Source organism: Acipenser ruthenus, chromosome 3 (genome assembly GCF_902713425.1).
Source record: "Acipenser ruthenus chromosome 3, fAciRut3.2 maternal haplotype, whole genome shotgun sequence".
Classification (NCBI taxonomy): Eukaryota; Metazoa; Chordata; class Actinopteri; order Acipenseriformes; family Acipenseridae; genus Acipenser; species Acipenser ruthenus.
In genome coordinates, this window is record NC_081191.1 from 98506327 (window position 1) to 98521362 (window position 15036).

The 15036-nt window shown below is 38.5% G+C and overlaps 1 protein-coding gene across 3 annotated transcripts in view; it reads left to right on the plus strand.

Moving 5' to 3' along the window:
- The window catches only part of LOC117394391 (enhancer of polycomb homolog 1-like), a 55236-nt gene that overhangs the window by 12133 nt on the left and 28067 nt on the right, over positions 1-15036 (plus strand). The window contains exon 2 of one of the 3 annotated variants that reach the window (XM_033992617.3): positions 4643-4764. Coding sequence is in view for 2 of the 3 variants with exons in the window: in XM_033992616.3 (XP_033848507.3) it covers positions 7386-7538 (153 nt within the window). In the remaining variant the exon portion in view is untranslated. Of the gene's footprint in view, positions 1-4642; positions 4765-6998; positions 7539-15036 lie in introns of those variants that run through there. The other 2 variants (XM_033992616.3, XM_033992615.3) reach the window with 2 other exon arrangements.

Consider the following 15036-nt stretch of genomic DNA (forward strand, 5'->3'; position numbering starts at 1 on the left):
AAAATGAGATACAGTGAAGTAAAATGACTGGGGAGATACAGTGAAGTAAAATGACTGGGGAGATACAGTGAAGTAAAATGACTGGGGAGATACAGTGAAGTAAAATGACTGGGGAGATATATTGAAGTAAAATGACTGGGGAGATACAGTGAAGTAAAATGAGATACAGTGAAGTAAAATGACTGGGGAGATACAGTGACGTAAAATGAGATACAGTGAAGTAAAATGACTGGGGAGATGCAGTGAATTAAAATGACTGGGGAGATATATTGAAGTAAAATGACTGGGGAGATACAGTGAAGTAAAATGACTGGGGAGATACAGTGAAGTAAAATGACTGGAGAGATACAGTGAAGTAAAATGAGATACAGTGAAGTAAAATGACTGGGGAGATACAGTGAAGTAAAATGACTGGGGAGATATATTGAAGTAAAATGACTGGGGAGATACAGTGAAGTAAAATGACTGGGGAGATACAGTGAAGTAAAATCACTGGGGAGATACAGTGAAGTAAAATCACTGGGGAGATACAGTGAAGTAAAATGACTGGGGAGATACAGTGAAGTAAAATGACTGGGGAGATACAGTGAAGTAAAATGAGATACAGTGAAGTAAAATGACTGGGGAGATACAGTGAAGTAAAATGACTGGGGAGATATATTGAAGTAAAATGACTGGGGAGATACAGTGAAGTAAAATGAGATACAGTGAAGTAAAATGACTGGGGAGATACAGTGAAGTAAAATGAGATACAGTGAAGTAAAATGACTGGGGAGATACAGTGAAGTAAAATGACTGGAGAGATACAGTGAAGTAAAATGAGATACAGTGAAGTAAAATGACTGGGGAGATACAGTGAAGTAAAATCACTGGGGAGATACAGTGAAGTAAAATGAGATACAGTGAAGTAAAATGACTGGGGAGATACAGTGAAGTAAAATCACTGGGGAGATACAGTGAAGTAAAATCACTGGGGAGATACAGTGAAGTAAAATCACTGGGGAGATACAGTGAAGTAAAATCACTGGGGAGATACAGTGAAGTAAAATCACTGGGGAGATACAGTGAAGTAAAATGAGATACAGTGAAGTAAAATGACTGGGGAGATACAGTGAAGTAAAATCACTGGGGAGATACAGTGAAGTAAAATGAGATACAGTGAAGTAAAATGACTGGGGAGATACAGTGAAGTAAAATGACTGGAGAGATACAGTGAAGTAAAATGAGATACAGTGAAGTAAAATGACTGGGGAGATACAGTGAAGTAAAATCACTGGGGAGATACAGTGAAGTAAAATGAGATACAGTGAAGTAAAATGACTGGGGAGATACAGTGAAGTAAAATGACTGGGGAGATACAGTGAAGTAAAATGAGATACAGTGAAGTAAAATGACTGGGGAGATACAGTGAAGTAAAATGACTGGGGAGATATATTGAAGTAAAATGACTGGAGAGATACAGTGAAGTAAAATGAGATACAGTGAAGTAAAATGACTGGGGAGATACAGTGAAGTAAAATGAGATACAGTGAAGTAAAATGACTGGGGAGATACAGTGAAGTAAAATGACTGGGGAGATACAGTGAAGTAAAATGACTGGGGAGATACAGTGAAGTAAAATGACTGGGGAGATACAGTGAAGTAAAATGACTGGGGAGATACAGTGAAGTAAAATGACTGGGGAGATACAGTGAAGTAAAATGAGATACAGTGAAGTAAAATGACTGGGGAGATAGATTGAAGTAAAATGACTGGGGAGATATATTGAAGTAAAATCACTGGGGAGATACATTGAAGTAAAATCACTGGGGAGATACAGTGAAGTAAAATGACTGGGGAGATGCAGTGATGTAAAATGACTGGGGAGATACAGTGATGTAAAATGACTGGGGAGATACAGTGAAGTAAAATGACTGGGGAGATACAGTGAAGTAAAATGACTGGGGAGATTCAGTGAAGTAAAATGACTGGGGAGATTCAGTGAAGTAAAATCACTGGGGAGATACAGTGAAGTAAAATCACTGGGGAGATACAGTGAAGTAAAATCACTGGGGAGATACATTGAAGTAAAATGACTGGGGAGATACAGTGAAGTAAAATCACTGGGGAGATACAGTGAAGTAAAATCACTGGGGAGATACAGTGAAGTAAAATCACTGGGGAGATGCAGTGATGTAAAATGACTGGGGAGATACAGTGAAGTAAAATGAGATACAGTGAAGTAAAATGACTGGGGAGATACAGTGAAGTAAAATGACTGGGGAGATACAGTGAAGTAAAATGACTGGGGAGATACAGTGAAGTAAAATGACTGGGGAGATATATTGAAGTAAAATGACTGGGGAGATACAGTGAAGTAAAATGAGATACAGTGAAGTAAAATGACTGGGGAGATACAGTGACGTAAAATGAGATACAGTGAAGTAAAATGACTGGGGAGATGCAGTGAATTAAAATGACTGGGGAGATATATTGAAGTAAAATGACTGGGGAGATACAGTGAAGTAAAATGACTGGGGAGATACAGTGAAGTAAAATGACTGGAGAGATACAGTGAAGTAAAATGAGATACAGTGAAGTAAAATGACTGGGGAGATACAGTGAAGTAAAATGACTGGGGAGATACAGTGAAGTAAAATGACTGGGGAGATACAGTGAAGTAAAATGACTGGGGAGATACAGTGAAGTAAAATCACTGGGGAGATACAGTGAAGTAAAATGACTGGGGAGATACAGTGAAGTAAAATGACTGGGGAGATACAGTGAAGTAAAATGACTGGGGAGATACAGTGAAGTAAAATGAGATACAGTGAAGTAAAATGACTGGGGAGATACAGTGAAGTAAAATGACTGGGGAGATATATTGAAGTAAAATGACTGGGGAGATACAGTGAAGTAAAATGAGATACAGTGAAGTAAAATGACTGGGGAGATACAGTGAAGTAAAATGACTGGAGAGATCCAGTGAAGTAAAATGAGATACAGTGAAGTAAAATGACTGGGGAGATACAGTGAAGTAAAATGACTGGGGAGATACAGTGAAGTAAAATGAGATACAGTGAAGTAAAATGACTGGGGAGATACAGTGAAGTAAAATCACTGGGGAGATACAGTGAAGTAAAATCACTGGGGAGATACAGTGAAGTAAAATGACTGGGGAGATACAGTGAAGTAAAATGACTGGGGAGATACAGTGAAGTAAAATCACTGGGGAGATACAGTGAAGTAAAATCACTGGGGAGATACAGTGAAGTAAAATCACTGGGGAGATACAGTGAAGTAAAATCACTGGGGAGATACAGTGAAGTAAAATGAGATACAGTGAAGTAAAATCACTGGGGAGATACAGTGAAGTAAAATGAGATACAGTGAGGTAAAATGACTGTGGAGATACAGTGAAGTAAAATGACTGGGGAGATACAGTGAAGTAAAATGACTGGGGAGATACAGTGAAGTAAAATGAGATACAGTGAAGTAAAATGACTGGGGAGATAGATTGAAGTAAAATGACTGGGGAGATACAGTGAATTAAAATGACGGGAGATGCAGTGAATTAAAATGACTGGGGAGATACAGTGAAGTAAAATGACTGGGGAGATACAGTGAAGTAAAATGACTGGGGAGATACAGTGAAGTAAAATCACTGGGGAGATACAGTGAAGTAAAATGAGATACAGTGAAGTAAAATCACTGGGGAGATGCAGTGAATTAAAATGCCTGGGGAGATACAGTGGAGTAAAATGAGATACATTGAAGTAAAATGACTGGAGAGATACATTGAAGTAAAATGACTGGGGAGATACAGTGAAGTAAAATCACTGGGGAGATACAGTGAAGTAAAATGACTGGGGAGATGCAGTGAAGTAAAATGACTGGGGAGATACAGTGAAGTAAAATCACTGGGGAGATACAGTGAAGTAAAATGACTGGGGAGATACAGTGAAGTAAAATGACTGGGGAGATGCAGTGAAGTAAAATGAGATACAGTGAAGTAAAATGACTGGAGAGATACACTGAAGTACTCACATTTGTTTTCTTCCTGACTTGTACACTACATCTCTAGCAACGTTTGTTCAAACATTTTTTTATGGGACTACCTGCAAAGGCCTTGCTGAGATCTTGTTTTTTTTTTTTTGTTTTGTTTTTGCAGCTATGTCAGTTAGAACTGTGGTTGGCTGAGATGTCTGTGCTGTTGGCTCTACAAGCTTTTTTTTCACCCAGCTGCTCAGTACCAGCTGCTTTGCATACCACAATGTGAAGCTGGGTTACTAGTTTCTCTATATGTTCTTCAAAGGTGGCAGACGTTCTACAGTATTGTCTTCATTTAAATTGCAACGGATGAGTATACTGAACAAAAGATGGCAGTTGCTGATATGGCCGTGTAATGCCTGCTCGGAACTGAACAGGAGCGCTCCATCATCTAAGATTGGCATCCAGTTTCAGATTCGTGAATAGGGGGTGATATGCTTTACATAGTATAGTTCGTTTTCTTTAAGTTGAGGGGGGACAACAAATTAATAGCTGATGTAGTAATTTTACAACTTAAGTATTTGCTTTAGCACAGGTAAAAATGTGGTTGCTTGACTCCGAAGAGATTTATTGTTCACTCCTCCTATTCACTTCTGTTTTTTTTTATTTTCAGGTCTTCAGTTGGAAAGTGTTTTAAATGGATATTAAAACTAGCATCGGATGACTGTGAAGCTCTTAATCCCTTGGATTTGTACTTGAAACAATCTCAGGCAAATTTGCTGAAACAAGCCTCTGGTAAGTCTGTTTGTTTGTTTTGTAATTAATTAATTAATTAATTAATTAATTAATTTTTGCAAGTTTCAAATACATTTGTAAATCTTTCTTGGTATGTTTCCAGTTCCTGGTTTCAGTTAAATAACAAAGGAAGCCAAGGAGTCGGCTAACTGCTTCAGAGTTCACTATGTAATTTATTGAACTGTTAAAAATGTTTCTCTTGATGCGGAAAATATTATTTTCATGTTTTCATCTCTAACTTGACTAGTGCAACTAGTCTTTTAAAATGGGTTCTTGCTCCAAGTAAGGTATCATGAATACAGATTGGGATTCCTTGGTACATGAAACGTTGTTTAAGCTGCTTGCTTGCAAGATTGATACATTTTAGATAACATGCATCTGCCCCTTGAATTAAAAGAAATAAAAAGATGCTGAACAAACAATAGTGATGTTGTAAATCCAGGGTAATGATGGGAATACCTTTTCTAATCTGTACGTTGTGGAGGGGGGGATCTTTTCCAACGTGTGTGAAATAGCTGACGTTTGCATTTTAGTTTAAAAGTTTTAATAGTGTGCTCTGTTTCATTTTGTACAGAGAGGGTGTCCAGAGGTAAAGCCAAGTGTGTATAGTATTCATGTGCTTTCACACTGTGCTACACTGCCCAGCTAGCTGTTGTCTAGGTAGCAAATTAGTATTATTAGAGGTAGGGCTGCAGAGTGGCACAAACATTCTTTTTTTTCACAATCTTGGTAGGAGGTTGTATTGCAGTGATGAAATAGTTCATGGAGAGAGTCTCTGGTTTTTACGTGTTTTCACTTCGAGCCCTTGTCCATGATATGAATTGAGCTGCAAGGTATGCTGCAACTCAATCTCCTATTGAACCGGAAATGTAATCGATCTCCTGCAGGTCTCGCTTGCTCGTGTCAGGCTGTGTGAGCGATGAAGTAGTCAGTTTGGGTTACCAGCACTAATTCTAATGCAAGTCAGAATGCTTCATGGAGTGGTACATTTGACTCCAGATATCTGCAGGTGACACTAATATTGTGAGGCTGGACTTGGATCAACAAACCCAAAGTTAAACTGGACGACTGGGCCTTATTTTAACCCATTACATACCAAATTCATTCTATTGAAAAAATCACAACACAAACTGTATTTATGTAATTGATACATTACATTTAGATTTCACTTTTGCGGTTAACAAAATTTAAGTAAGTTTTCATAACAATATAGTTAGAGAAAATTAAAATAAACTGGTAAGCCAGTTAAAAATACTCCAAAAATGACAAAGTAAATGAGGACAGTGGCACTTAATGGGTTAAGCAGGTGTAAAGGGAGTTGGCGGCAGAAATAATTTTGCTCCCTGGTATTAAAGAACATGCTTTCACAGGCTTGGTTATTCTAGGCTTCGAAATTACTTTTGATCACTGAAAGAACTGTAGGACAAAAATCAATATTGTGTAATAAAAGCTAGATTTACTACCAGTTTAATGACGAATATACCGGTGATGCTTTGTAGTTTACACCGTCTTGTGCGGTGTGTCGCCTGGAAAGCCAAAATACCCTTCGGCAATTGCGCTTGTATTCGGAAGAGGGCGACATTTTCAAACTTTGGAAAGTGGCATGACACTCTATCGCTTAGTTGTTCTATCTATGCATTTGAACAGTCTGACTTATAACCATGTTGAATTATATTGGTAACATGCATGGTTAACTGTTTTTGACAAATGGACCAAAAGTGGATTGTGTGTTGTCGTTTACTACAACCAGGTAGCACAGAATGTGTGTTTTTATCGATGTTATTGATGTTTTCCCTCTTAATGATTATAGATATACTGTTGTCGGTTATTGGTTGTATTAAATACTTAAAAGTTAGCTGACAAACATTTCTCACATTCAATTAAAAATTACTTTGGGTGGGTTTTATTTTATTGGGAACAACGCATACAGGTAGAAATGTCGTTGGTGTTGTTAATATTAAACGGTGTTCTGTGGCGCTATTATTGTAGAATCTCCCTGTAAACGTTTTAATTCTTTGAGAGTTGTAAGCATGAGCATGCTTCTAATGTGTATGGTAACATAAGAAAACCAGGAAACGGTGCTGCTCGACTTGGTTGCATGCTTCCCTTGCCGAAACCGTTGCCATTCTGACAGAAGCGGGGGCGAGCATGTGTGTGTTTTTTTTGGTCGGGAAGCGCGCACATCTTTTTTTGTTGTCCGTGGTGGGAGGGGGTTTCCTCTCCTGTTTATTTTGTGCTCGAGAGCGCTCCCCTCCCCCACCGCCTCCTCCCCTCCGAGTGGCGCGAACGCGCACGCGCGCGGAACCGTGTGGGAATGGCTGTGGTCTGATCGGGGGGTTGGGCCGCGAAGAGCGAGCGCAGAGTTAGAGTTTTTAATGTCCGCCATGTTGGCCATGGCGTATTGAACCAGAGAGAGAGAGCGGAGTGACAGAAAAAAGAGACCGACCAAGATCCGGGCCTTCCCGGCTCCGTTCGCATCGCCATATTAATTTTTTTAACCAGTATAGTGATTTACTGCTGGAGAAAGCCAAGGACTTATCCATGATAACTCAAGACGGGACAGTTTTGAATTTTAGGGGATCGGATAGATTTATGCTGAATCTTGAATTATAAAAAAAAAAATGAGTAAATTGTCGTTTCGGGCACGGGCGCTGGACGCTTCCAAGCCATTACCCGTCTTCCGCTGCGAGGACTTACCCGACCTGCACGAATATGCCTCTATTAACCGGGCAGTGCCGCAGATGCCAACTGGGATGGAGAAAGAAGAGGAATCGGTACGTTTTAAAGTTCCAAAAACCTAAGCTTAGAAATGTGTCCAGATTTTGACTATACGGGGGGTGCCCCTATCTTGTCTGCGCAAGCTTGCACAAAATGGCCGCCGTTTCTCCCTCTGTCCAGAAAGACGCTTAGTTTAAAGCTCCCGGTCCATGCTACCGAAATTTTACGACATAATCTGAAAAATATTATTACATTAGTTGCAAATTGTGTGTTTGTGGTCAGTTGTAGCTGACTGTTTCTGAAGGAGGGGATTTGCAAAGCACAAAGGGATCACGTGACTGGGCTTGAATCCGCCATTTCGTTGACTTTATCTTTGCTTTGGGTTGGGCCTTGTGTTGGTGCGTTTGCAAAGAACTGGAGCTAGGCGGAGCTAGAGAGCCAGAAGGCCTGCTTTCTCCAGAGGAACTGGATAATGCATTGAAATATAGTTTAATTTACGTGAACGGGTTTACGTAGCATTCCAGTAAATTTGTGGTGTGAAATTGGAAACCTGTATGTTATGAAAAGGTAGCTTACTTATGGGAAGAGAGGTTTGCAAGCAGGACCTGATTCAGCCTACATAAAATAACTTACTGTAGTTGTCAACAATACGAGTGTTTGTAATATTACTTAATTGTCATTTTGCCGCACATTAATTGTATTGCAATGTTTCTCGTTAAGTGTAATAATGACATGGTCTGAAAGCTTGTTTTGCAATAAGGCAGATATCATTTAGCAGCTACACATACCAAAAAACACTTGTATATCTTGTTTCTAAATATGTAAACTTATTTTGGCACTGATTTAACAAGGAGTGGTTAAAGGGTTGAAAAATATATAGAACACGTGTGAGTTATGGGGGTGGAAATGTGTTTCCTTTCCTGCTTATTTACAGATACAATGTGACTACGACTAGTAGAGATTAGTCTACCAGTACTAGAAGAATCCACAACATAACAATTGCCAGTTTGTCAATTCTGGTATTGCTTTTGATATTAATTGCATTGTTTGTGGGAGGCGAATTCAGTCATTGATTAGATGTGCTGAAATGTACCCCTCGTGGTCCTGTCATGGACAGCGCTGCTGCTGTGTGTAGTACCGGTACAGTGAAAATAACTGACCCGGTGTAACGAACATTCAAAACAATACGAAGTACACTCAGACATTGATTTGTGCTGCAGTTTCTGGCAGTCCAGTCAGTAGCTGAATGTCATGCAGTCGATTTTAAACGAAATGTTTCATAATTGTATTTAACAGGCTGTTTGCATTCATCTAAGTTAAAATGTATCATTTTTATATTTCTTAGCAAAGGCATTGAAGCGTTTGTATTTGGTTTGTCAAGCACTTTCTCTGTCTTTGCACAGGTCTAATCCGCAGTTAAACTGCCACTTTAATATTTTGAAAACAAGACAACCCTTTACCCATTTTTTGTAGATATTTATTTCTAGAGACACACTTCTATATCTTCGTTTTACTAAACAAGCACCTCATGCCTCATCAGCAGCAGGGAGTAAAGATCAAGGGACAGAAAGCGCTGCCAAAGAAGTCAAACCTTCAGTAGTGCTTGTACTCTGACAAATTCCTGACAAGGAAGCAAAATACCACCTACATTAAAGTCATGTTGGATTTTGGAATCTGTCCCAATAGAAGATAATGTTTTGTCTTGGCTTTGTTTAAATATGGTGCAGGTTAATAATAAAAAAAAGCATTTTCAGACTTGCTGTTCAAACCTACCATTGATTAGATTAGATTATCAAACATTCCCAAGTTCAATTCTAAAAGGTAAATAGCTGGAGTATCCAGAAGTGCAAGACTACAGCATAAATCCAACTCCCTGCCATACTTTAAATAAAACTAAACCATTTCCATAATAAGTCACCCTGGACAAGGGCGTCTGCTAAGAAATAAATAATAATAGTGCTGTTAAAGAATTTGCTGTTATTGGTTTGATTCCCAGTTGCATTAGAGGTGTGATCTAGCAGTGCACACTTTTATAGCTGAAATGCATTGCTCATTAACACACTGCTTTATAGAGTGGCTATTTTTCAGTTAAAGATTAGTGCCCTGAACCATTCTGAAACAACCACTTTTTATTTGGTGGTTTAGTGTAGTAGTTAGCAAGTCAAATCCTGCTGTTGCCCTGGGGAATTTCATTATATTACTTCTAAAGGACTGTGTGAAAGTACTGGTATTAAGAGCAGTGAAACGTGCTATTTGTCTGTACAGCATGTATATGCATAAATAACATATTAGAAACATATAAAATACTTTGTTTCGTATGATTCGCTTGTTTTATCTAGATTTCTTTAGGAATGGAAAGTTATGCTTTAAAATTCAGACTTAATGCCAATTTGTATTTAAGCCAGCAACATGATTGATTAATTACAGGGATGTACAGTAAAATATTACTAAATTGTCTAAATTAATGCTGGGATCAACATGGTATTGTCCTGTTCAGAAATCTGTTAAAAATTCAGACCAAAAAAAAAGGCTGTGAAGTCCTTACTTTACCCTAATTACAAAACATAAGATGCCATACAGTTCCTCTAAGAAGAAATGCTTTTTCACTTCAAGATAGAGCCTCAGATGTCTGAAGTCAGGGGCTCCTAATTGTCTGCCACTCCATGAATCCATAGAAGTTATATAGACTTTTTTTTATATATATATATATATATAAAGAAAATGCATATTTGTAATACAGTTTTGAACATGTCACACAAATGTGTGGCCTCCATACCCTCCGTTTCCTCTTGCAGGTAAAGTAGGGGTCGCTGCTTTTATTTTGTATAGGAGGAGAAATATCAAGAACTGTCAAAGGCACAAGGTACATCATGGTAGAAAGTTTTAGAATAGCTTCGAAGTAACCCACAGAACCTAGCAGCAGTGAAAAACATTGTCCTGGGTCTATTGGGACTATTTCTGAATGTGCTTCAGCCCCCAGTATGGGAATACCTGTTCCAAGTAATCCTATGACTGTTGTTTTTTTTTTTTTTATAAATGCCAAGTATATATTTGAAACCTGGTTTTAAATAGATATACCAACATACGGTAAGAAATGTACCAGAATATATCTTCTGCCATATAGGCACATTAGAAATTGTTGTATAGAATAGGTGAGGCGCACACATTTTTAACAAACAGAATGTTTTAAATCAGGCTGGTGGGTTTACAGTCTGAGCTTTAGGTACCCTAGCTCAGGGGTTCCCACACTTATTTTTACCAGAGGCCTGTCTGTTCAGCGGCATTAGGCACTCCGGCCCACTATTAGCACTCCTTGGGAAAATGTCAAACATTTGATATATTTAAACCTGTAACATTATAAATCAACCTAAACTGCCCTTTATTAATTTCAGTAAATATTGTGAAAGATAGAAATCACACAATATGCAGAGTGAAAATAAATGTATGTATCAGTGAGAGTTTCCAACAGTTATGATTGTTTGGATATTAAATGGTTGTTCTGACTATTGCTGCATCCAGTGTTTGTCACATGGTTTGTATTTATTTTTTTGTAACAGTGTGTTCTGTAACCCTTTTAAAGTCAGTTTGGTTGACACTGTTTAGTTTTTTAGGACCTTGTTGTGGCTCAAACTGGGAAATTTACTTTTCTGTTAATGGTTTGTTTTGTGAATGCCAGATGCTTGATCATTTCGATGAATTATTCAGAAGGCAGACTTGGTACTCTCTACTACCTGATTAAAACATTATTGAATTTTGTATAGCTGCTCTAAGGGGTAGCCTAATCTATAATCAGTTGCTTTTGAAATAGGTGGAACTAGGACTTTTTATCTCCATACATTTCATAAACTTAATTTGTTCTCAAAAAGAAGAAAAAAAAATGTATGATTTTGCAAACCTGCAGCCTCTGCACAAGTCCTTTTTGCAGGAGTATTTCTCAAAATGAAAGCTGGTCCTTGCTCAGACTGATTTTAAATTCAATTCACAGCTAACCTGGTCTCCGTACCATATATTCTTTTTTTCTTGAAATGGAAACTATTTTCTTCAGTGGTAAGGCGCAGTTTCATGTGATATGGGTCTTAAGGGTAATAAAAGCAACCGTGATGCAGCATAAAAGTTAGGTATTATTAGAGTGTCTGTTTTAAAAATGATCTGTGAAATAATAAGTTAAAAACATTTGCCAAGTGTTAAACGCTTGTAATTTGCTGTGCTTTAATTGTTGAACAGACCTCTATGTGCCAAACTGACTGACTAAAGCTAACTATTTGGTGGTTTAGGCCATCCAAGTTGTACAGTGCAAAATATATATATATATATATATATATATATATGTATGTGTGTATATATATATATATATATATATAATGTGTGTGTGTGTGTCAGGTGTCATTTGTAGCTTCTTAACAGTACTGTATACAAATAAATTACACGTTTGTCATTCAATATGTTTAACTAAATAGTGCCTTATAAACTGATTAATCCCTTTCTTAGGGCAGAGCTGACCAATCCCAGGTTTAACAGCTTCAAATATATCCTTACCGATATATACACACATACACCATTTGCTGTGAAAAAGTATTTGCTCCGTCTGATTTTCTGCATTTTTGCACATTTTTCACATTGTATGTGGTCAGATTTTTTTGTGGGTTGTAGTAGTATATAGAGGGAGTCTGAGAGAAAAAATGACACCAAAGTTTGGTGGTGCTTTCATTTGTTTGGTATGAAAGGTAATCAAACATGCAATCTTCAGGTGTGAAAAAGTTATTGCGGGCCCCCCCCCCCCCCCCCCAGTTAACTCAACCCAATTAAAGGGATAATTAGGGTCAGCTGTTTGAGTACTTTGGTTAACAACCAGGCCTGATTTGAGCCAGCCCTGCTCAATATAAATCAGACTAACTTTGGCCCTTACCTTCAGAGTGAAGTTGTCAGCACACAGGACCTAGAGCAGTGCTGCCCAAACCCGGTCCTGGAGAGCCCCTATCCAGCAGGTTTTATAGGTAACCTTTAATCATCAATTTCTTAACACCAGGAACAATTTCATTGTGATCAATTAAGCAGGTGATTTGTTAAATGAAGTAATTTAGAGATCATTTGGTACAAAAAAACAAACCACCCTTTTCAGCCCTCAATGGCCTGGATTACATGCTGGGAAAATGTCATGACTTATCTGTCTACTGTCATGACTTATCTAACCCTTTGCAGTCCATTTATTAAGTGCGTGTCAGGTCCAATTTATTTTCACACGTGCAGTTAATTTGACGCGCTGTTTAAAAGTTTTTTTTTTTTCCCCCCAGAGTCAAGCGGGTTTAAAAGGCCGCGCATATCAACAAAGCACTCACTAGGCATCTCCAGCCCTGCCCCACCCTTTGGTTCGCTATAGCTTTCACATATGCTAAGAAATAAATAATAATCATAATAATTATAATAATAATAATAGTCGTACATACCGATCAATCATCTCCTGATCACTCGTTTTATCACCAAACTCCTAAATAATGCGATCCAAGTCATTATTTTATTACTATAACATCTCAAAAAAGCTCTGCAAATGTCAGTGTTATTCTCTGTGCGCTGATGCAGTACCATCCAGCTTGTTTCCTTATAGCCACCCCTATCTGATGCCAGGGACAAGTATGACTATTCATGAGATACGCCCCTTTTTTTTTTTTTTTCGGCTTGTCTCGGCTCCTGTCGCTCCCACTCGGCCATTGAATGGTTTTCTCGGCTTTTTCCGTAGAAAAAACGACTAAAAACCAGTTTTTTGCGTCTTTTTGATGTCGGACAGGGTCCGACGTTGGACCTGATAGGAATAATTGCAATGTTGGACCAGGTCCGACATAGGACCGCAAAGGGCTAAGTTGGTACGGCTGAATTATAATTTTAGATAATTTTGGTTTGTTTAATTTAACAATTCCTGCTTTGAAACTTCATGTTGTATTTGTTTTTTGTATAATGTATTAGATTTGTATTCAAACAAACTAAACAAACCAAAACTAACTAAAATTGTAATCCGGACCGTACCTCCTTTTAATAAGTCATGACAGTAAACAAGTCACGACATTTTCCCAAAATATAAACTGGCCCAATGACCAGAGTTCCCTTAATTGAACAAGTTATTTGCTTAATTGATCAATAACTTCCATGTGTTCCCAGTCTTTAGAAATTAGCGATTTAGGGTGACCTACAAAACTTACTGGATAGGGGCTCTCCAGGACCGTGTTTGGGCAGCACTGTTCTAGAGGCACATCATGCCGCAAACAAAAGAAATTCCTGAAGACATCTGGAAAAAAGTTGTTGATGCCTATTAGTCTGCAAAGGGTTACAAAGCCATTTCTAAGGCTCTGGGACTCCACCGAACCACAATCAGAGCTATATTGTCCAAATGGAGAAAGTTTGGGACAGTAGTGAATCTTCCCAGGAGTGGCCGTTCTGCCGAAATCTCTCCAAGAGCAAGGTGTAAAATCGTCCAGGAAGTCACAAAGAACCCTAGAACAACATCCAGGGATCTGCAGGCCTCTCTCGCCTCGGCTAAGGTCAGTGTTCATGACTCCACCATCAGAAAGACACTGGGCAAAAATGGGATTCATGGCAGAGTAGCAAGGTGGAAACCATTGCTCACTAAGAAGAACATGAATGCTCGTCTCAAGTTTGCGAAAAAGCACCTGGATGATACTCAAGAGATCTGGAACAATGTTCTATGGACAGATGAGTCAAAAGTGGAACTTTTTGGCCGACATGGGCCCCATTCTGTCTGGCGAAAACCAAGCGCTGCATTCCACAGTAAGAACCTCATACCAACGGTCAAGCATGGTGGTGGTAGTGTCATGGTTTGGGGATGCTTTGCTGCATCAGGACCTGGATGCCTTGCCATCATTGAAGGAACCATGAATTCTGCTCTGTATCAGAGAATTCTACAGGAGAATGTCAGGCCATCTGTCCATGAGCTTAAGCTGAAGTGCAGCTGGGTCATGCAGCAAGACAATGATCCGAAACACACAAGCAAGTCTACATCAGAATGGTTGAAGAACAAGAAATTTATAGTTTTGGAATGGCCTAGTTAGTCCAGACCTAAACCCCATTGAGATGTTGTGGCAGGACCTGAAACAAGCAGTTCATGCTCGAAAACCCACAAATGTCACTGAGAGAAAGCAGTTCTGCATGGAGGAGTGGGCCAAAATTCCTCCACGGCGCTGTGAGGGACTAATCAATAACTACAGGAAGCGTTTGTTTGCAGTTATTGCTGCTAAAGGTGGCGTAACCAGTTATTGAGTCTAAGGGGGCAATTACTTTTTCACACGGGGGCATTGGGTGTTGCATAACTTTCTTTTAATAAATAAATGAAATATGTATCAATTTTTTGTGTTACTTGTTCACTCGGTCCCTTTTATCTAATTAGGTTTTGGTTGAAGATCTGATAACATTCAGTGTCAAAAATGCAGAAAATCAGATGGGGCAAATACTTTTTCACGACACTAATATATATATATATATATATATATATATATATATATATATATATATATATATATATATATATATATATATAAATATAATTTT